Source organism: Tamandua tetradactyla, chromosome 25 (assembly GCF_023851605.1).
Source record: "Tamandua tetradactyla isolate mTamTet1 chromosome 25, mTamTet1.pri, whole genome shotgun sequence".
NCBI classification, from domain to species: domain Eukaryota; kingdom Metazoa; phylum Chordata; class Mammalia; order Pilosa; family Myrmecophagidae; genus Tamandua; species Tamandua tetradactyla.
In genome coordinates, this window is record NC_135351.1 from 10,531,127 (window position 1) to 10,554,063 (window position 22,937).

At 39.3% G+C, this 22,937-nt stretch overlaps 1 protein-coding gene across 4 annotated transcripts in view; it reads left to right on the forward strand.

Annotated features, from left to right (window-relative positions):
• Nucleotides 1-22,937, forward strand: part of BMP6 (bone morphogenetic protein 6) — a 164,926-nt gene that overhangs the window by 120,819 nt on the left and 21,170 nt on the right. For all 4 annotated transcript variants that reach the window (XM_077144088.1, XM_077144090.1, XM_077144089.1 and 1 more), the window contains exon 2: nucleotides 12,551-12,743. In XM_077144088.1, coding sequence (XP_077000203.1) covers nucleotides 12,551-12,743 — 193 coding nt within the window. The remainder of the gene's footprint in view (nucleotides 1-12,550; nucleotides 12,744-22,937) is intronic.

Sequence of the window (22,937 nt, forward strand, 5' to 3'; positions counted from 1 at the left end):
GAGTAGATCCCCCAGTTTATCTCTTCATGTTCTAGAGAATTGCCCCTTGGTTTTATGAAACAAATCCCTGGGAATAGAGTTAGCAGCCTGAGTTCCGTTCCAGTTCCTGATGCTCTTTGGGGATGCAAAGCAACCCAGGAAAGAGCATGGAGGAGGCGCAGTCAAGGCTCAGACATTCATTCAGCGAACATTCTTGAGCATCATGTTCTAGGGCCCTCTGGTGGGGGTAGAGGGGGTCTGAAGGCAAACGTGGCATGGACCCGGCTGATCATTTCAGTATAAAGTGGGAATGGAATCCTGAAGATTTTCATGGGACATTGTGGGAATATAGAGTCGAGACTATAAAACCAACTGGGGATGGACAAGGGTACAAGGCAGTTAAGGAAGTCTGCCTGGAATTAAATCTTAAAGATGTCTTAGTTTTCCAAGGCTGCTAAATCAAAATATCCCACAGACTGATTGGCTTAAACAATAGGAATTTATCGTCTCATGGGTTTGGAGTCTAGGAGTCCAACAATAAGGTATCGGGGGACCATGCCTTCTCCAAAGTCTATAGCATTCTGGCGGATGGTTTGTGGGCAAATCATAATTCAATCTCTCCCTCTCTCGCATGGTTGTCTGTCTCTCTGGCCTTCTCCTGTGACTTCAAGTTCCATGTCCAAATTTCCTCTGCTCATAAGGGCTCCAGCCATGTAAGATTAAGGTCCACCCTGCTTCTGTTTGGCCTCATCTTAATAGTCTCTCCAAAGATCCTATTTACAAATGAATTCCCTCAGGACCAGCAGTTAAGACTTGAACTTGTCTTTGTAGGGGGCGTGATTCAATCTACAACACAAATTGAAAATATAGCAGCATTACCCAATAGGTATTACAAGTTCTTGCTTAGAGTACTAGCAAAACAGGAACACTTAAAATGAGTGAAAACATGTCTGAGAAAGAGTTTGATAGTTTTCACAAAAGCATGAAAGTAATAATTATGGGGAAAACAGGAACTTTGTATCTACCTATTTTGGTTCTTAGGCTGCTAAAAGCAAACATCATGAAATGGGTCAGGTTAAACAATGGGAATTAATTTGCTCATGGTTTTGAGGCCAGGAGAATGTCCAAATTAAGACTTCATCAAGGTGATGCTTTCTTCCTGAAGATCAGCTGCTGGCGGTGATGCTTGGCTCCTCTGCCACATGGCAAGGCACATGGTGGCGTTTGTGGTTCTCTCCCTTCTCTTCTGGTTTCATTGATTTCAGCTTTTTGCTTCTGTGACTTTCTCTCTATGTCTGAATCTCATTCTTTTGTAAAGGATCCAGTAATAGGATTAGGACCCATTGTGATTGAGCTAGGTCACACCTAGACTGAAGTAGGATCATTTAAAAGGTCCTACTTCAATGGGTTCATACCCACAGGGATGGATTAGATTTAAGAAAAATTTTATGGGGTCTCAGAGAGTAGGTATGGTGGTCTGAAGCTATTTTGTACCCAAGCTTGATTTGAACATTTTCCCAGTCTCTAAACTGTGAGCAGATATATTCCCATTGTTTAACCTGACCCATTTCATGGTATTTGCTTTGAGCAGCCTAGGAAACTGAAATGCTACCCATGCTTTATGATTTTACTAAATTATTTTTACTTAGAATTATATATGGGTACCAAAGAATTGTATATTGGTTCCAAAGCATTTTCACAATTTGAGAACTGTGAAAGTCTTAATTCTGGAGGTAAGTGGGGGAAAGGTCTTTTAGGGAAAAGTGGATTGCATTGCACAGGCAAAATGAGGGATCTGGAGAGCATTCTCTGAAAAAGAAAGCAGTTGATGTTTCTCTAGAGTGGGGTTTAAGACATGAAAATGTGAGGGACAGGGTTGGAAGATAATCAGGGGTAGGGAATGAAGGGCTTTAAATAGTCAAGTTGCACTCAACTTGTGGTTGTGATGCAGGTGCAGGATGCAGAGTAGATGATGGGGAGGCAAACTTAGAAACAGCAAGACCGAAAAAAGGAGGCTCTGCCTAAGGGCCGTGGCAGTAGAGGGAGAAATTTCTAGAATAGCATTGTCCAGACAGGTGGATCTGAGAAATTTCTAGAACAACACTAGCACTTTCTAGCACTTTCTGCAATGAGAGCATCCAAGAATGCACTTTCCAATACATTTCCGCCAGCCACATGTGTCTATTGAACCTTTCTAATGTGGTTTGTGAGCCTGGGGAACTGAGATTTTAATAGCCACATGGAGCTAGTAGCTACCATATTGGATGGTGCAGTCCTAAAGGGTAAAATGAACAGAAGTTGGTGATTAGTTGGCTTATTTGGGGAGAGCAGAGGTAGAGTTGCAGGAGCAGGTTGGGTGACGAGTTTCATTTTGAACTGGTTGCCTTCAAGTTCATGAAGGACAAACTATTTGAAGCAAATCCCTCAAGAGAACACTGGAGATGGAAATTTGGGAAGATCAGCATTAAGATAACAGTTGAAATCATGAAAGCAAGTGGCACCGTGAAAAGCCCGTTGCCTACCTTTGACCTTTGACCTCAACTCAATAAGGTGGTGGTGACAATATTATTTTCTCTGTGGCCTTTCAGCACGATGCTGACAAATTGATTCAAAACTGAGTGTGGAAATACTGTATAGACTGTTCAAATATTAGGTATACTTTTAGGAGTTGAGAGGTGTACGTACCAAATGTTACTGTTTAAACATTACAGATAAAATGAAGGCTGGAAATATTGCAGACTAGACAATCTGTTGGGCCTTCCTGCTTAAAGAAAAACAAAACAATAGGCTAGATCTGTGATAAACAAAAGCAAATATGTCTTTAAAGCATGAGTGTCAGGGGCTCAGAACATCTTTGAGAACTCCCCTGAATATGTTACTATGAGTAAACAAACATAAAAGCAATTCTGCTGATCATGAGATCAGCTTGGCATCCAGGGCAACATACAAGGGCTGACTCTGAGGTTCCCATGTTCAGCTGGGACTATCTAAGGGAAGTAAGGTAGTTTCAGGTTGGTAGTATCCCCTGGTTCATTCCCTGGTTCCTCACAAAAGCAAATGTACAGGGCGGTGTGACAGTGGCTCAGTGGCAGAATTCTCGCCTGCCATACCTGACACCTGGGTTCAATTGCCCATGCCTGCCCATGCCAAAAAAAAAAAGATAAAAAGCAAATGTACGCTTTTGTTTTTGTTTCTTTTTGGAGGAAAGCAGCACCGTTTTAAACATTCAGAATGAGTTTCAATTAAAAAAAAAGCTACCTAAAAATAAATTAAAAAAAAAAAATCTCCAAATATACAAGGAAACAAGCTAGCAAAACGAAAGTCAGTAGGGAGAGGGGCGTACCATACAGTGAAGCTACCCAAGGATTTCACATAATAGTAAACGAATACCAAGTTACTGGTTAAAATAGATTAACTAGTAATTAACAGAAATGCTCATGCATTGATGGTGGAAATGTAACATGTACAGCCACTTTGGAAGACAACTTGGCGATCTCGTGTAAAGTTAAGAAACACCTACCATCTGAACCAGCAATTCCAATCCTATGTATTCACCTGAGTGAATTGAAAATGTATATCTACCCCAAGATTTATACACGAATGTTCAATAATAGCCTAAGGTATAACAGCCAAGAACTGGAAACAACCCAGTTGTTCATCAATGAGAGAACAGATACTCACTCTGATGTACCTATACACTAGAATATTACTCAGCAGTGAAAAGGACCAAACTAACTGATTTACTGAACAGCATGGATGAATCTCAAACATTATGCTGCATGAAACTAGTCTGACACAGACAGCATACTTTGATTCCATTTTTATCAAGCGCTAGAAAAGAACTGATCTATATATAGAGAAAGCCAATTGGTGATTGATTCCATTTTTATCAAATGCTAGAAAAAAACTGATCTATAGAGAGAGAACGCCAATCAGTGATTGCCTGGGGGTTGGGAAGGGAGGAGGACATGACTGCGAAGGGACCAAGGGAACATTCTGGGGTGTTAAAAATATTTTAGACCTTGGTTGTAGGGTAGTATACCTTTATGGAAACACATTGGAATATATATTTTAAATGTATGCATTGTCATATAAAAATTGAATTTTAAAAAGATCATCGGATTAGATTAAAAATAAAACTTCTCTGTGCTGTTTACAAGAGACAAGCCTACGAAGTAAGGACACACAAAGCTTGAAAGTCAACAAATGCAAAAATATATAACAGGCATGTATTAGCTAGGTGGAAGTTAAGTAACTGTTGATACCAAAAAATAAAATAAAATAAACTTTAAGACAAAAAGGCATTCTTGGGTATAGAGAGAACCAAATAATGGTCTTGATTCAAGCCACCAGGAAAATGCAATGATTTTAAATGACAACCAAGTATTTCTGGATGAAAATGAGGTATCTGCGTGGACCTGGAACCAGTTGCTTGAAAACATGTGCCGGGAAATTAATTCTGTTTGCCTGGATAGCTGTAGCCTCCTTTCCTCTTTGACCAGCAGAGATGAAAACAGATGTCTTTTCGCTCCTCATGGCGGAGTGCTCCCCTCCTTGGCTGCTGCTTGATGTCCTCCAGCTCTCAGTCCCTCTGCTTAGAACCGGAGGAAGCTTTGCTTCTGGTCCTCACCAAATTGGACACTTGGGCTTCATTGACCCCTTTGTATATGTGAACACTACGCATCCAGAACTGATTTAAGCAGGGAAGCAAAATCTGAGGTCAAAAACCAGCAGGAGTTTGACGGCGAGGAAAAGGAAGATGTGGTGAGGGAAACGTTGGATTAGGAAATAATGGGATGGGAGCCTTGAGGAAGAGAGCAGCCACCAGGCACTCCATGACAGTGGGAAGATGAGCCGTTCCAATGCGGGAGGAGACCTGGGGATGACTCTGAAACGATCCCAAGAGACTAGCCTGAAGCGGGGGAAGAAGGTGGTGGAGAAGCAATTGCCCTTTGCGTGAAGCCATTAACTGGAGACTTCAGACTATATCGGTTCAAGACATCAGATCTTTTGTATTGGGTAATCATCAAAATGTGCGCATAGTATTTGTAGCATTCTTCCAGACATTTGATAGAAGGTATTTTAGACCCAAACAGCCATATTTAGTCTTTTTTTTTATATAGGCTACTGATCATTTTTTGTACAACTGAAAATTCGTTATCCAAATGGTTTCCATTTTTGAGGTTGTAGTCCTTGGTCTTCTGGATAGTTAAGAATGGGGTATTTTCCTTCGAGACATCGAGACTATTGACATTTGGTAGCTGTCTGCTTCTTTACTGCCAGATTAATCAGAATAACTTCAACGTGATTTTGAAAAAAATCAAAATTTCCAATGGTGCATAGCTATGATAGTCACTCTGCAGTCTTGGTTTTTAAAGTGATGCACCCAAACGTTGGTCTCTTGGCATTTAAACTTTGTGTTTAAATTTTCATAAAATTAATAATAGGGAATTTCTTTTGGATTCTCAGTTAGCAGGGTTCAAGAGAATTTTCTGGAGGCATGTCAGCCAGTAATAACGCAGGAACGTTTTCTAGCTACAGATGCTTCTTTGTCACCTTTTGAAATTCCATCTGCTTTGCCTAACTGATTTAAAAAATGTATTCATCTTCAGCCGAGAAAATGATTGGAAGATGATAGCTCTTCTCCTCCTTTCTTCCCATTTCCCTGTTGTAACAAGAAAACATATTCTGTACTTAACTTATTAATAAACAATGGTGATTTCCCTCTCTGCAGCAGCTTTGTTTCGTGCCAATATTCCATGATTTTAATATGAGTAATAGCTGATCCTTATATAAAAGTACTTCTTAATATTCATTTTGATTTTTTTTCATATCTCTATGTTGAAAAACTGTAGCACTGTATTATCAGACTGACTGAGGCAGTTCTATTGAAGATTCATTACTGTTTTAAAAGGCCATTTAGTATAAAAGAACATAAGAAAAGAGGTAGAGTCTTACTTCACGCTAGTTTTGAGGTTTGATTTTTTTACTTGTCTTACTTCTCTATCACTAGTCTTTTAAGACAATCGTTCATTCACTTTATATAAGTAATTTAAAACACTTGACAATGACTCATTGGTGTTGTACTTATACAATCTGACATAATGAATACAGACTGGAATTTCTTCCTTAGTCACAGAGAGGACATTCTGCAGTTATCATGTTGCAGTTGAAGTAGGAGGCATGGCTGAGTTTTTAGTCTTTATTTTTTTCTTTAGGCTGTCTCATCTATGTGTTTCAACGGGAAATATTAAACTTGTGAAAAAAATGCATGCTGTGTATATTGATTTTTACTAATTTGGCCCTTCTTCATAGCAGCCCTTGTAAGTGGGATAAATTTGGCTATTTGATATTAATGGAACTCTATCAAGACTGCCATTATTCATTTTAAGTCTTTCCTCTTGACACATGTTTATTGATTTAAGTGCCTGAGACTATTCCCTCAGCTGAGATCCACTTCTTTCTTTCCATGCTAAGATATGCTTAATTGAAATTGATAATTGTAGCTACTGAGCTTCTTCCCAGCCAAAAATGAAATTAATACCTATATTTCAGTACAAAAATGGTTCTAAAGTGATTTTTTTGACACTTAAAGATAGCTTTGTAAATCTTACTATTAGCGGTGATGTATCAGCACATAACATTGGTTCTAAAGCTCTGTGTACTGGGTCTCATCTTAAAGTCATTTGGAGTAAAAGGGTAGTACAAGGGAGTTCTTTTGTGGTTATGGAAAAATGCAGTGTCTGCATTGTGGTGATGATTATATGAGTCTGTATATAAGATCAAATGTCATAGAATTATATACACATATATCAAGAAAAAAGAAAACAACCAAATGCTTACAGAAAACTGGTGAAATCAGAGTAGAGTCTGTCTCTTCAATTGTATCATCTCAACATCAGGATAGTACATCATGGTGTTGATATTCTACTTCAGTTGCATAAGAGTTACTGTGTTAGTTTGTAAGCTATTGGCATGCAGTATACCAGAAATGGAATGGCTTTTGTAAAGGGAATTCAGTATTACGAGTTTATAGTTCTAAACCTATAAAAATGTCCAAACTAAGGCATCCAGGGAAACATTCCTTAATTCAAGAAGGCCCATGGGTCAGGAACACCTCTGTCAGCTGGGAAGTCATGGGGCTGGCATCTGCTGGTCCCTTGCTCCTGGGCTCCATTGCTTTCAGCCTCTGTTCCTATGGGGGCTCCTCACTTTGCTTCTCCAGGGCTGGCTTTCATCTCTTGGCTTCCCTTGGCTCTATCCAGGTTCTGGCTTGCTTAACATCTCACGGCAATGTCTGCCGTCTCTGTTCTCCAAGTTTCAGCATCTGTGTCAGCTCTGCTCTGGATTTCTGTCTGCTCTGTCATTTCTGACTCTCTCAAATGTTTCCTCTTTCAAAGGATTCTAGTAAACTAATCAAGACCCACCTGGAATGGGTGGAGTCACATCTCCATCAAATCAAAAAATCACACCCACAATTGAGTGAGTCACATCTCTGTGGAGATTATCTCATCAAAAGTTTCCAACCTACAGTACTGAATCAGGGTTAAAAGAAATGGCTGCTCCCACAGGATTGGATCAGGATTACAATATGGCTTTTCTGGGGTACATAATATTTTCAAACCTGCACAGTTACCAAGGGAGGAAGCTGGGCCAGAGGGCTCATGGGACCTCTCTGCTGTTTTTTGAAACTAATTGTGAGTCTACAATCATTTAGCATAAAGTTTTTAAAAAGTCATTTGGAGTATGGCAGTCAGGAAGACAGAACTTGTATTGATGTTTGTAGATTCTAATAGAGCATTCATATAAGAATAACTAAATATTTGATGTCATAAATTTATGACTTTTACTCTGGGGTAAAAGTCATCTCACTGGGGTTAGAAGGTGAGTTAGAGGGCTCTATTTAGTGTCTATATTACCATTCTATGTTGTATGCATACAACATAAAGGACAAAAGGCCTGGATAGATGGACAGTAGATGGAGAGATCAATGGGCAGATAGATTGCTATTGCAAATGGGGTAAAATGTTAAAATAAAATTAGTGGATCTATGTAGCTAGGTAGGGGGTATGTTGGAGTTTTCTGTATGAGTTCGGCATTTTTGCAACTGAACTCTAGGTTTGAAATTATTTCAAAATAAAAAGTTTAAAGAAAGAAATCAGTAGCTTCTGTTTCAAGCCTTGGAAGAATAGTTAGAATGGTCCTTGTTGCCGAAAATTAAGTGATCATGTTCCAAGCATGAAAATTTGTATATATACCAGTCGATGGAATGGGTTTGGTTTTTTTTTCTTAAAAAAAGAGCTTAAAAAAAAAATCAAATTAACCAGAGAGTCCAGTTGGTGAGAGAATAATGAATGTGATCACTTTTTAAATAAATATATTAAATAGAAAGATTGGTCAATCACTTTCTCTCCCTTTCCCCGCTTTCTTTTCGCTTTTATATTGTAGTTGAAATAGGTGCTATCTTCTCTAGATGACTTTAATTGAAATAATTCAGATTTAGTAGAATACTATTAAAAATACCTATATTAAAATCTTTATGATGATCAAATTAAACAATAATGAGGGGGGAAAAAAGGAAATTACCTCTAGGAAGGTGAATCAAGAGAAAGAGAAGCACAAAAAATAATATTAGGATGAAAAAAGGAGAAATAACCATTGATAAGACAGATTAAATAATAAGAGAATACTATGAAAACTTTATGGCAATAAATTTGAAAAATTAAGCCAATCTGTCATACTCCTGGAAAATATGAATTATATGTAATGACTTTTACAAAGAAATATATAGCCTGAATGTTCCTATACACTTAAAGAAAAATGAATGAGTAATTAAAAATCTTCCCCAAAAGAAAACACCAAGTCCAGATGATCTTACAGATACTTTCTGCCAAATTCTCAAGGAAGAGATCATTACTTAAAGAAAAAGAGAAGGAACTCTCTTGAACGTATTCCAAGAGTCAATATAACTTGGATCACACAAGGTTCTATGGTATGAATTCAGTTGGTGCCATCTGTGGCAAAATGAGAGAAGAGAGCAAGCTTTTTTTTAATAAAGCTAAATTTATATAGAGGATTGTGTTCTATTCTTCAATTATGTGCTTCCTATATTTTTGGTGTTTAAAGGAACTTTAGAAATGAAATCAGAGATAAAAAGATGCAGTTTGTTTTATTGTCCTAAAAAAAAAAGAAAAATAGTAAAATTAGCTGACCTTGAATAAATAATCATTTTAAAAAATGTTTGGTCCTTGAAATAAAAAGTTCTAGGACTCATTGTCTCAGAAAACACTGCACTGTGTTTAATAGCCAAACACCAAAGCTTATACTTAGTACAATGATTTCACTTGTTACCCTTTGTACAGAATGTACTTCTCTGATTTAAAAAAGTAATTTAAAGGGAATATTAGTCAGCCCTATCAATAGACCCTAGTAGATTGGAGCTACTCAGTGAAGATGTGCTCATATTCTCAGAGGAGGTAGGTTCTCAAATAACAGCTAAATGAACAGGTCTAATCATTATTGAGCTCTTACTATGTGCCATTCAGTATTCTGCATAGATTGCCTGGCTTAATCATCAGAAATGTTATTCCCATTTAATTAACATCGAACACTGACTAATATCTTGCTCAGGATCACACAGTTAACAAAAAGGGGGGGTGGGAATTCAAAACCAGTTTGGCGGTTTGACATTTCATCAGTATTCTTGGCTACTAGTTAATTATACATCACACATGCACTGCCAGGTGGATAAGCCAAATGCTAGGGGCTCCAAAATAGGTTCTGAGGGCTGAATTCAAAGCTCATTTCTTTCTCTTTTCTGTCCTTCTCATATCCCCTGAGTTGTCTGATATTAGGGATCCTAGAATCATATTCATCCTAGTTGAAGAGGGAATTGCTAAGCTCATTGGAATCATCACTATTTTGTCATAGTGGTCTTCAAATGCAAATGTAGGCAATGACTTAATTTATCTCCTATATCCTTTTATGAGTTGTTAGCAAATATATCATGTAACTTCAATTGTAGGTCAGTGAGTGAGGGAGAAAGGAGTTTCAGGCTAAACTTTAATGATCTCTCTTCCTCTTCTCTTCCTCTTCTTGGGTTAGTTATGTTACTTTGTAACAGACAACCCAAAACACAGTAGTGTAAAACGACCACATATCACCATCTCTCATCTTCCCATGCTAATACATGGGAAGGCTGGGCTGAGTGTCTCTTGCTCTGTGACTCTTCAGCAATTGCAGTCTGATTGTAGCTGCGGCTGGCATTTTCCAGTGGCTTTGCTGGGCTCCAGGTCTAAGCTGGCTTCTTTGTCACATGGCTGGTATATTAACTGAGGTGGTTGCAGCTCCTCTAGGTAGATTGAGCTTCCTCACAGCATGGCAGTTTCCAGGCAGCCAGCGTTTTACTTGGTAGTTGTTTTTCCCCAGATGAGTGTTCTAAGATACCTAAGCAGAAGGAAGTTCCAAGCATCTCCTGACCTAGCCCCAGAAGTGGTACTATGTCACTTCTGTTGTATTCTATTGACCTCAGTTGGGTACAGCCCACCTAGAGCCAACTAGGTGAGGCCCCCCAACAAGGGCTTAATATATATGGGAGGTATGGGTCATTTGAGGAACAGGGGTTCATGTCAAATACTAGCTGCCATACTTCTCACTTATTAAAATTCCTGTTCCCTTTCTCTGCAACTATGACTGAAATGTCTTAAATTAGCATCTTATGTCTTCCTTTATGTCCATGTTTTTCCATTTTGATTGTTGTTTATATCGACAGACATTGAGAGTGAATCTCAAGTGAATTTTCAGAACTCATTTTCATTTAGCCAAATTAAAATTAAGCTCCCAAAGGATCCTCTGGAAAGACCACATGACTGTTTTTCAGAACGTCTCTTTGGGAAATCAGAGTTGATTCACTTTTTACCCAACAGTGATAACAAATCAGACACAAAAGGCAGATCAGTTTTAAGGGAAAGTGATACCATCGTGTGTGGGTATCCTTGGGTGAACTTGCCAACAATATTGCTTTTCAGGCTTCGTCGTTAATCAGAAAACCAGCTCCCTTGTTGAGACTGACCCATGATTTACTTTCTAGTTGCAGCTCCTTTTACTGATATTCAAGCCAAAGCTTGTTTTTTTTTTTTTATCCCCAAAATACAAAGAGAGATCACTTGAACCTAAAAGACTGGTTGCAGAGTCACAGGCTGTTTCAGAAATTCTTTATTTGAAGCTTTGTACCTAAGATGTCTTAATTTTCCTTAGTTCCTGCAAATGCCATTGAGGAACTTAGGGTCTTCTAAAAACTTACTGGCTTTTTTTTTATAAATGAAGCTAAGATCTCCAACACTTTTCTCTGGTGATTATAGAGAACAATCCATGTGGGAGAAAATGGGAAGTTGGAGGTGGCACGTAATCTGTTACTTTCTCTACCCACAAACCCTGGGAAAACTCTGCCATAAAGGATTAATTTGTTCATGAGATTTTATTGTGGTTGCCATTAGGAAAAAACTAGCAGCAATAACAGGGCAGAACCATTTCCTAGCTCGGGGAAAACAATAAAGCATTTCTGGTGGGAAACGGAGCATTCCTGTCTTCCTTTCACAAAGATTATGAGTTAAACATCCAAGGTTTGATATCATTTCTCTCACAAAGGACTTTATATAGGCAGCTCAAATTTGACTCTGAAAAATGATCATCAGTAAATGCAGTTTTCTATAATGTATTGTCATGCAGGAAAAGGATTTTATTAAAAAAAAATAGATTCAATCTTATTTCCATTTCTCCCCCAGTTTAAACCACTAGGAAATGGTAAACTGTGCCATTTGTGATTTACTTCCAGATCTCTTTTCTGTATTTGGGTTGTATAAGTAGATAAAATGGAGGTTCAAGCTGCTTCAGATGCTGAGGCTTCCTCCCTTGGAATCTCTCAGCCCTGGGATTCCATCATTTGGGGGAGGAAAGCATATCGGTCAGAGCAGCATTTTCTATGAAGCTTTAATCTTTTAACCACGCTGCAAAAATTTACACAGAATAGCAGTCAAAATTTGAGAACCCTTCAAGCTTCAAACCCAGGTGAAACCCACTTCAGACCCCTACCAGATAAATGTCCCTCATTGGCAACCACTGTTCCCATCAGCTATAGATGATGAGAGATGGACCAGAGAGAGGAAAAGAGGCGGGAAGGAAAGGGGGCTAGCCAGGAATCATGGGGACCAGGGTTGTCTGATGCATTTGTGTTCATTATTTCATTAATTCTTACAGCACTCCCGGGAAGCCTCATTATTCCTGCTTTGCAGAATCCTGAAGCTAAGAGTTTAAATAAGTTGCTTTTATGCATTTAAACAAAAGTATTTAAACTAACTAAAATCTCTTGATTTTATTTAATCCTTGGATCAAATAAAGGATTTTCCCCTAATCCTGTCGACCGCATCACCAGTGTCCTTCTCCCTGCCCCTGAACTTGCTAAGGAAAACTGGTAATCCACTTACAAAGTAAAATGGGGAAACTTTCAGGAGGTGAGCCCTTGGCACTTAGTCCAGTAACAATAGTTGTCACTCTCTCTCGTTTAATCTTGTAGTGGAGTACGACAAGGAGTTCTCCCCTCGCCAGCGACACCACAAAGAGTTCAAGTTCAACTTGTCCCAGATTCCTGAGGGCGAGGCGGTGACGGCTGCAGAATTCCGAATCTACAAGGACTGTGTTATGGGGAGTTTTAAAAACCAAACTTTTCTTATCAGCATTTATCAAGTCTTACAGGAGCAGCAGAACAGGTAAGAAGACTCAAGGAAGCCCCCGCTTCTCACCTGTCATCCTATAACCTCAAGTACGTCTGTGGAAGGGGATGTGGAGTGCAGGGGCAGCCTGTGAAGGTGAAGGGGTGTTTGTTCCAAATGGGAATGCTTAGCTGGCAAGAAGAATTTTTTGCTCTGAAGTTGAAGATTTTCCAAATGTTGTTTTCTAGCCCCCTTAGCAAGCCAGTGAACAGTATTTATTAAGCATCCTTTGTGATCAGAGAACTATATAACTGACTGGCAGTAAGTTTCCCACTATTGTTTAGTCCCCACATTCAAATGATAGGGGAGGGTGGCTAAAATAAGTACACATATGAAAGTTGTATAAGGATGCTTCCAAATGCTACTAACTCCAGCAAATAAAACGCCATGTATCTGTGCATATAACATACGCATTTATCTTTGAGTGAGTACCTGGAAGCATATGTCTTGAATGTGTTATTTTATCCTTTGAATATAAGGGAATAAAAGTCTTTTTCTATATACCTATATTATTATTGTATCCTGAAATGAGGCCAAATCCTTTTACAAAAGAGCTGCGATGGTGTATATTTATGGACTGCCTAGCAAAAAGGAAAACGTTCGTGGACTGATTGTTGAAGGATAGGAGGGCGCGAGGGCTGAAGTTTGGCAGCAGTTAGTTCAAACCTACAGTACACAAAAAAATAAGCCAAATAATCTTGAATTTTGCTTAGCCTTTTGGGGTCAGTTTAGTAATTCGGCATGAATCCGATACAGGATGCACAATATGTTAGCATTGCCACATCGCTGTGAGGATGTACATGGTGGAAATTCAGCATATGATTTGATAGTGTAAAAACTTATGGTGGATATGAAGATAAAAATAACAGGATTTAAATACAGAGACCCCCCCCCCCCCCACATTTACATACTTTACAAGGGATTCACTAGCTTTGGTTTCATAAAGCAAAGATAAGATTCTTCCTTTGGGTCTTGAAAGTCTACTAGCTTTCTACAAATTTCCAAAGTTTAGGAGTGACTCTGGTTTCTCCTAAACTTAATGGATCGGTGCATGGGTCCTTCACAAATAAGCACATTAAAACGATAATGAACAGTGCTGTCTCTTCAGAGATTTGTTTTAGTTTGAAGACTGTCAGCATACAGCACATGTGTATATTTAAGTCATTAATGGGGCGGAGAAGGAGGAAGGACAGATATTAGGCTTTGGAGACATGTTATGGTTTTGTGTTGTTTTTTTCAATGTTTCCTTTATCTTATTTTTTATGTGCTATGTACATATATTTAATATTATGTATATTTTTCATCTACTGTATATATTTTTTACCCACTGTGCTCCCCCCCTACAATTTTGGTGTTTTACACACACACACTGATGATTGTCTGCAAATTTTTAGCTGGATGTGAGTAAGTAGAATCAAGCCACTGTGGCGTCTTTATAATATAGTAAATCTTGAAATGAAAGGGAAGCTTTCTGATGTCTGACTTTCACTCCTAAATGAAAATATATTCACTCAGGGATTTGGCTGTTGAAGACCTCGCTCATTAAAAACCCCAACAAAATATTCATGCCTTCCTTTTCTTCTTTTGATCCTTCAAAGAGAATGGGTATGGAATGATTCTTTGGAACTGCGGTAGCCCTTGATTTCAGTCTGCCAAATTATTTACTCCATGATGTTTCTCTGGCAGAAATAACTTACTGATACCTTTTTCGCTCAGAGATTTGTTTGCAATACATGGTTTTCTCTATCTTGTAGGAAAATCCTTATGGCAAAAACACTAGCTAGGCAGTTTTTTGACTGTGGCGTTTAGAAAAAAAAAAAAAAAGGAGCTAGCAGAGCATTCCTAAGGTTTAGACTGAATTCCAGCCAAAAAAGAACAGCTGTCTCGTGCCTAAGATGGCGGTGTCACACTTCCTTTGGGCCAGCAGTGAGTCTGGAAAACAAAATCCCAAACTGTCCCGGCCTTTGACTCTGTCAAAGCAGACAGTTGTTTCTCTGCCTTCTAGGATGACTGTATTTGGCGATTGGAGGTGTTTAATTTTTGTGCAAGGGGAGAGGGGGAAATACTGGGAGAGCTGGGAGAATTTCATGCTCTTGAAGGGTTGCAGACTGTCAGGGAGGAGATTTTCTTTTCTTATCAGTGGGCCAGGAGCCCAGGCCTCCTGCCGTCAACTGCTGTTCTTCCGAAGGCCCTCCAGATGGAAGGAACCGCACGAATCCTTTCTGGGGCAAGAGTTTGATTTCCCCATCTGTACCGTCTTGGGCACCTAAAGAGATTCTTTAGGCTTGTGAAGAAGCTTATTTGTCTAATCTGTGTTTAAGTAAAATTGATAGTACTTGATGAATTCCCTTAATTTAGGAAATATCTGTGTTGCAAAAGAGTTGGCTTCTTGGAGAAAGGAAAGTAAAATGTCAGGTTATTAAATGCTGAGTCACACACTCAGCTGAAGTAGGAGTTATGTGTTGAGCCTCTCTAGCTAGGAAACCTGACCCAGGGAGGGTCAGGAAGAGTTCTGAGAGGACAGGCCTTTGCTGTGAATGCAGCAGAGCCATTCTGCTTTGACTGATAAGAGAGCACTGGACAAGGTAAGTTCAGAAATCCGGGTAGATGGTGCTTTAGTAGGAACAGGGAAGAATTTGATCCTTGAGCCTGAGCATGAGCACGTAAAGCAGATCTAAGTCATAAAAAGATGGAAAACAACCTATAGGTTGGAGGAAGCCCACCAAACCAGAAGTGAGCAGTCAAGGCGTGGAACGCTCCTTACATTCACCATAAAGAATATATTTTGAAAGCTGTGTGTGGCTTCTACATTTTAAAGTGAGTTCCGTTCTACAAATTGTGATGTCTTTATGATAACACTGGCACAAAATTTGCATTTATGTAGTACTTAGAGTTTGGAAAATATCTTCGCATAGATTTTCTCTTTAGGATTTAACCGTGATCCCTCCAGATAGATAGGGCAGATTGAAGCTCCCTTGTAGAGGATGAAACGTGGTGCATATGAATTTTGCCCAGTCTAGGTAACGCCTCTCCTGTAGTCTGCTATGCTTCCCCAGAGTCAGCACCGTGCAGTGGGAACAGTCTTAAGATAAAGGTGAAGTTCCAGAAGAGGTAAGCAGTGAAGCCGTGGCCTTGCCCCCTTAGCTGTGAGGCAAACATCTCAAGGATGCTTCCGTTGGGATGAAAGTGAGACCGTTCTGTTGGTGGTGAAAATAAGTTAGAATTCAGACCCTGATAATTTGGCTTTTGAGACTTCTGGCAGAAAACCTTTACCACATACCTTGAGCCCTCTAAAAAGCAGAATAGGAATGAAGAAATTCACATCACTATGACCAGAATACTCTTTCTCTTGGTGGAGCACTGCTGTTTGCAAACCTCATCCCTTTTTCCCTAGCTGGACTAGAAGAATGGGTTTGCCACCCATCTGGACACCTTGGAGGAGAATCTGTTTCTCATCTATAAATTGGGAGTCATGATGCACATCCTCTCTGCTTTGTGGGGTTTTATAAGCAAATAAAATCAGAGTAGACAAAAGGGCTTTTAAATTAATAAAGCCAGTGAAAATATAAAGCATAAATATCATGGCAGCCTGCTCCTCTGACCCCAGAGAGTGGTTTAGTTTGGGATTTGTCTCAGAACTAAGAGATAGAAAGCTGACATTTATATGACCCAGTCAGCAACAGCTCAAGAGTGTAGATGGAATTATCATCACTCTGTTTTTTTTGCAGCTGAAATTGACAAATTTCGGTAACTTCTCCAGAACCTTGCAATTTGTTTACCTTTATCTCAGTATTGTCACCACCAGGCAGGACTTGAACCAGAGGTCAGACCCAAGTCACACTCTGTCCTGTGACCCCACCAGCATGGGGACATGGGGAACCTTTTCTTTCCGAGACTTCTCTGGAGAGCACAAATACCCACCCTCCACTAGTGCCCCCACCGCTAGTCCCAGAACAGGGGCGACTCTAACCCTGGGCCTAGGGGAGGGTTGAGCTCTAAAAGAACCCCCAAGTTAGACTGATTCCTAAGCCTCTCTGTGCTGGAGAAGGCCCAGACCTCTGAGGTGAGGAACCTGGAGGAGAAGGGAAGAGAGATGTTAGCCTGTGCCAAAAGAGACGGCACTCCTACCACGATGGGCATCTACCCAAAGACAGGGCCCTCCCCCCTCCCCCTCCCTCAGCCCCAGGAACACTTGGACATTCCATAATCCTGCTGGCTCTTTAGAAGGATAAGATCCCCAAAGCTTTTTTGGTCATAGGAGAAAATCCTCTTTTAATTTCTCATAACATAAAGAAAGGATAAGAGGTTTGGCCTGTTTTTTGTTGCTTATATATTCAATGACAATAAATCCTATCTCTCCATAATTGTAAAATCAAGTATAAGGTACATCATTGATCTATTAGCAGTTTATCCAGAGGAGGGAGGTGGAAGGAGAGAAAGACTAGAATAAATTTACTTAAAAGTTGTTTTATTTATTCATAGTATCATGCATGCTTCTACTTACAGACACTAAGCCATTTCCATACTTGGAGAGTGTAAAGATTTCTTTGAATAACTTTTGGTCATAAATTCATACATAATTGCATCATGGTGGTGTGTGGCTTTTCATACCATGTACCATAGACCTTTAGATGGATAGTATGATTTTGAAGCTTTTAAAGAATATTAGTTTCATCTACATTTCTTATTTGGTTAAAGCACACTTTTACTATTCTGAATTGAATTTCATATACCTGGAAGTTAAAGAACATCTCTTGAAAGCAGCCAGGAATTTTTATTTTAATTAATTTTTTTTAAGTACCAAAAAACACCAAACAAATGCAAACCTTTGTAACTTTTGATCATTCCGTTCTACATATATAATCAGTAATTCACAATATCATCACATAGTTGCATATTCATCATCATGATCATTTCTTGGAACATTTGCATCTATTCAGAAAAAGAAATAAAAAGAAAACAGAAAAAAACTCATACATACCATACCCCCCTCCCTCCCACCGATCACCAGCATTTCACTCTAAATTTATTTTAACATTTGTTCACCCTAATTTTCATCTTTATTCCATATGTTTTACTTGTCTGTTAATGAGGTAGATAAAGGGAGCATCAGACACAAGGTTTCCACAATCAGTCACACTGTGAAAGCTATATCATCATACAGTCATCTTCAAGAAACATGGCTACTGGAATACAGCTCCACATTTTCAGGCAGTTCCCTCCAGCCTCTCCATTACATCTTGACTAACAAGGTGATATCTATTTAATGCATAAAAATAACCTCCAGGATAACCTCTCAACTCTGGAATCTCTCAGCCATTGACACATGTCTCATTTCACTCTTCCCCCTTTTGGTCGGGAAGGTTTTCTCAATCCCTGATACTGAGTCTCAGCTCATTCTAGGGTTTTTCTCAATCCCTTGATGCTGAGTCTTGCTCATTTCAGGATTTCTGTCCCACGTTACCGGGAAGGTCCACACCCCTGGGAGTCATGTCCCATGTAGACAGGGGGAGGGTGGTGCGTTTGCTTGTTGTGTTGCCAGCCAGGAATTTTGATAGACAGGCATGTTCCGTATCTGAGTGATGCTCCTGTGTGGTGCATGACTTGGCTACATGCCTATGAACCAGCCTATGCTAGTTTTGAAATCCATGTTCTACCCTAAATGTTTAGGCACTTGCATTGCTCGACAGTGGTGGCCTGTCTTTTGTGTACAAAGTAACTTTTATTTTCAGTGTTCTAATCTGGTACAGACTTTTTAGAAGATGTTTCAAGTGAGAATTAATTACCAAATTTAAAATTCAGTCTTTCTTGATACAAGTCTTGCAGTGTCACGACTTACTCCTCTGTTAGGAAACAGGCAAGGCTTTTTGTTTGCTTTTAAACTTGGTTCCTATGTTTCATCCTCACTTCAAAATACTTAGAATATGAAGATATGCACCTAAAACCAAAGAAGCAGGGCAGTGCTGCTGTAGAGTTGTTTTTCAACACCTGGAAGGATGTCTTCAGACTGACACAGGTGGAGTCCCCATTAATAATCCCAGACTGAAATACCGCTTCGGTTAGATTTTTCACAGAATTCACAAATGATGACCTATTTTACAGATAGAATATAGCACCTCTGAGAGAGAGGTGTTGAAGGGTAAAACATGCTTTTCCAGAATTTTTAGTTTGCGGCTCTGTGTCATTCATTGAGTAAGGGAACATAGGCATAAATCGGGGAAGGAGGGATGGAGATGAGTTCAGGTTTGGGCATGTTTGAGTCACAGTAAGGATACCCAAAAGACAATGGGATAGAGAAGTCTCGAGCTCCACAGATGAGCTGAACTACAGCAGCAGTAGATTTTTGAGACCATAAAAAAGCCACTGAAGTAGATTAGTTGGCCCAGAGGCATATTAAAAGAAAAACTTGATTGACCCAATCCTGTTTAACAAAAACATCCTTTTCCATGCACTTCAGTGACACCTTGTCATAAGTCAGGTGATCATATCTATGTGGGTTTGTTTCCGGCCTCTTTATTCTAGTCCATTGTTTGATTTTTCTGTTCTTGCACCAAACTACACCATTGAAATTACTTTAATTATAAGACTTGGTGTTGGTCTGTATGTTTTTCACATTTGTTCTTCAAGATATTCTGGGACGTATGAGAATCCTTTGCATTCTCAGGTAAATCGGCAAGCCAATTTTACAATTTATATGAGAGCATTCAATTTCCACAAAACAAACTTGCTGGGTTCCTGGATGGAGATGCATTAAACCTAGACATCAATTTGGGAAGAATTGACATCTCGCCTATTGAGTATTACAATCCAGAGCATGGTATATTCCTCCATTTATTTAAAGCTTCTTTGCAATAATATTTTGTGGGGTTTTGTATCCTAAACATTTTTATTAACTTTATTTCTAGGTACTGAAGTCTTTTGATGCTATTTAAATGGTATTATTAGTTTTTAAAAATTGTCGGTGTCTAATTGTGGCTCACATATGGAAATACTGGATCCTGTATCCAGGAGTCTTGCAAATTCACATATTATTCTAATAGTCATGTCATCTATAAACAACATCAGTCTTTTTTCTTTCTTTCCAATTCTTATACTTTCTGTTTCCTTTTTTTCTTGTTTTATTGTACTGACTAGGGCATCTGTACAATGTTGAAATCACTTCCAATCCCTGTCAGATTTCTAATCTCAGAGGACAATTTCAGTATTTCACCATTAAGGATGATGTTTGATGTAATTTTTTTTTTTTGTAGATACTCCATGTCCAGTTATAGAGATTCTCCTCTATTCCCTAGCTTTCTAAGACCTTAAAATTGGTATGGACTTTTGCTTTTTCAGAATCTACTGGGATGAGCATATGCTTTTTCTATTTTATAGTGTTATTGTAGTATACACTACATCAAATGATTTTCAAATGCTAAACAAACCTCACATATTTGGAGTAAGCCCAACTTGTAATTTATTATCCTTTTTATGGAAGGCTGGATTCAAAGGCTGTATCTGATCACTCTTCTACTAGATAGCCTGTGGGTCTTTTTCTGTTATCTATTTGTTCCTTTGGTTTTTCTTCATTTGTGTTTATTTCCTGACATGCCTGATATTTTAAAAATTACATTCTGGACCTTATTTATGAAAAACTGTTCTAGATCCTATTATCCCCTTCCAAACTGGATTTAATTTTCTTCTGGAAGGCAGACAAAATTTGGGCAGACCATCTCATTCTTTTTGTTCCACTTGAAGCCTGGTTTCAGGGTTTGTTGAGGCTTATCTGTTTCTGGTTTTCCCTTTCTCCTAGAGTTTAGCCCTGCTGAGTTCTCAGCTGAAAGTCCAGCGTGTTTACCAGGGCCCCTCTTCCTTGGTGGGCCCTGAACTCTAATCTTTAATTCCCCAGTTTTGTGAGACTGCCAAAAAACCCTGCTTTGCCTTTCAGTGTCTAAGCAGTTTCTTTCCACTTGTTTTCTCAGCTTCTCACCCCATGCACACACAACTTAATAGTTGGCAAATACCTCAAATGGAAATATTGGAGTTCAAGGCAGCCAGGACTTGAGGAGTCAAGGTCATAGAGGAAAGGAATGAAAGGGCATAGAAGTGAACCCAAACGTTTATGAGATCACTTTTATGAGCTCACTGCTATGCAGCCCCTTTCCTCTGGGACCGCAGTCCTCTAGGTCCCCATTACCTTAAACTCCAATTTTTGTCCCCAGTCAATGATGTTGCTCCAAGCTTCAGGATGGTGCTTTCTGTTTGGTGTCTCTGCCTCATGCTAGAAATTGACAAATGCCTTGAGCTAAAAAAAAAAAAAAAAGGCAATAACAAACACAGGGCTCACCTTAATGCCTTTCCCTTCTCTCTGGAGATCTTGATACATCTAGTACTGTCTGCCTCCGTTGCTCTAAGAGGATTTCAAACAGATTATTATTTTTTAATCTATTTTTTTAAGTTCTAAAATTGCACTTGGTTGGAGTGTTAGTTTGAAGCATTATGGCCAGAAGTATGAGTCTGAGGTCTAGGATTTTAATTATTTTTATTTTCCAGTCTTTATAATGAATCCCCACAAATGTTGATAGCTGATGCATAATGAAATGGTATCATTCTGGAAAGAAGACCTGGATCCAATAGTAATTCACTTTAGCATCTAGGAGAGTAGTTTCTTTAGAAAAGCATTAATTATTGACTGACTGCTCTGTGACTTCTGGTGGATTTTCACTGAGGCCCTTTGAAGTGAGGATAAAAACTTCAACCTGTTTAGATACCTGAGACTGAGTTCTTCTCTGAAGAGAAAAGCAAATTTGAGAAAGCCAGGACTGGTTTGGGTAGAGGAAAATCAAAGCCTTTTATTGCGGTGTCCAGCCACACCTGTTCTCTTCTTCCATCTGGCTTTCATGGGGCTGCTCCTTAGGGACCCCTGAAATGTTCCTGGGGCCCGATAATCTCTGGCTCACTCGATTCGGGTCTCTGGCAAAGACTGAACATTTCAGTATTTGTTCCTTTGCCCCTGAAAAGAGAATACAGCTGACCTACAGCTTAGGTTATATAACTAGTTTTGGCTTCCAGGTTAGGTGCATATTCCTTATACCTAGAATGATCTACCTGAAATTAAAGAGAGAGAGAGAGACAGACAAACTCAGGATGCTACCAAGCCCTGCTCCACAGATTATGTCTTGTCTTTCTGTAAGCACCATGTACAAGAGAATGTGAAGAGAGGAACGAATGTTATGAAGAATCTTATGCACTCAAGAAATGCCAAATTTTCCCTGGGGAAAGTCAAGGAGTGGTGGTGGGGGGCACCCTTCTTTGGGAACTGCTCATCCACTTTCTACTTCTGGAAATAATGCCTATTAATTATTAGTTCTTATTCCCAGAAATAGATTGCTTTGGTGTTTTATGTCTCTTGACCAGCATGTCCAAGTTTGGTGGCAGGTAGGCTTTAGGGGAGATAAGATTATTCTTATCTTATTAACAGAAATTTCTCCACATCAGATAAGGACCTAGAATGTGAGGGTGAGAATGGAAACATAAGATTTACATATAACATATTTAAAAGGTGGCATAGGGTGGGCCATGGTGGCTCAGCAGGCAGAGTTCTCACCTGCCATGCTGGGCACCCGGGTTCAATTCCTGGTGCCTACCCATGCAAAACACACAAAAATAAAAAGGTGGCAGAGTTCCTCATTTAATTGGGGCTTGTTCAGTGGGATAGGTTGAATTATACCCCAGCATATGGGAACATTATTTTGTTTCTGTGGCAAAAGAGGACAGTGAGGTAGCCATAAATTTGTATAAAGTAAGGGTCTCCCTTCTCTCTCTCTCCACGTCTGTGATATATAAAAGCAAGCCTTCCAATAATACTGCTACTTTGGAATTGATCTGACCTGTGGTTCTTATTCTTTGCCTAACCTGATAACTCTCTGAGACTTAAGCCAGTCTCTGTGACAGTCAAGCAATTCACTGGTCATGCAGCCCACCATTAGTTGGCAGTTGTTTAGGGAGAGGAACAAGAAATCTTGAGAGTGAATTGCTTTCAAACTTAAGTGAGAGTAACACCACTCATAATTAAGGGACAGAGTATGCTGGCTCTCAAAGTGAGAGGTTCACCAGAAACTTGTGAGACAGTGCATTCTCAGGGCCCACCCAGACCTGCTGAATCAGAAGTTCTGGCCCAGCAATCTGTGTCATTAACGAGCTCACCAGGGG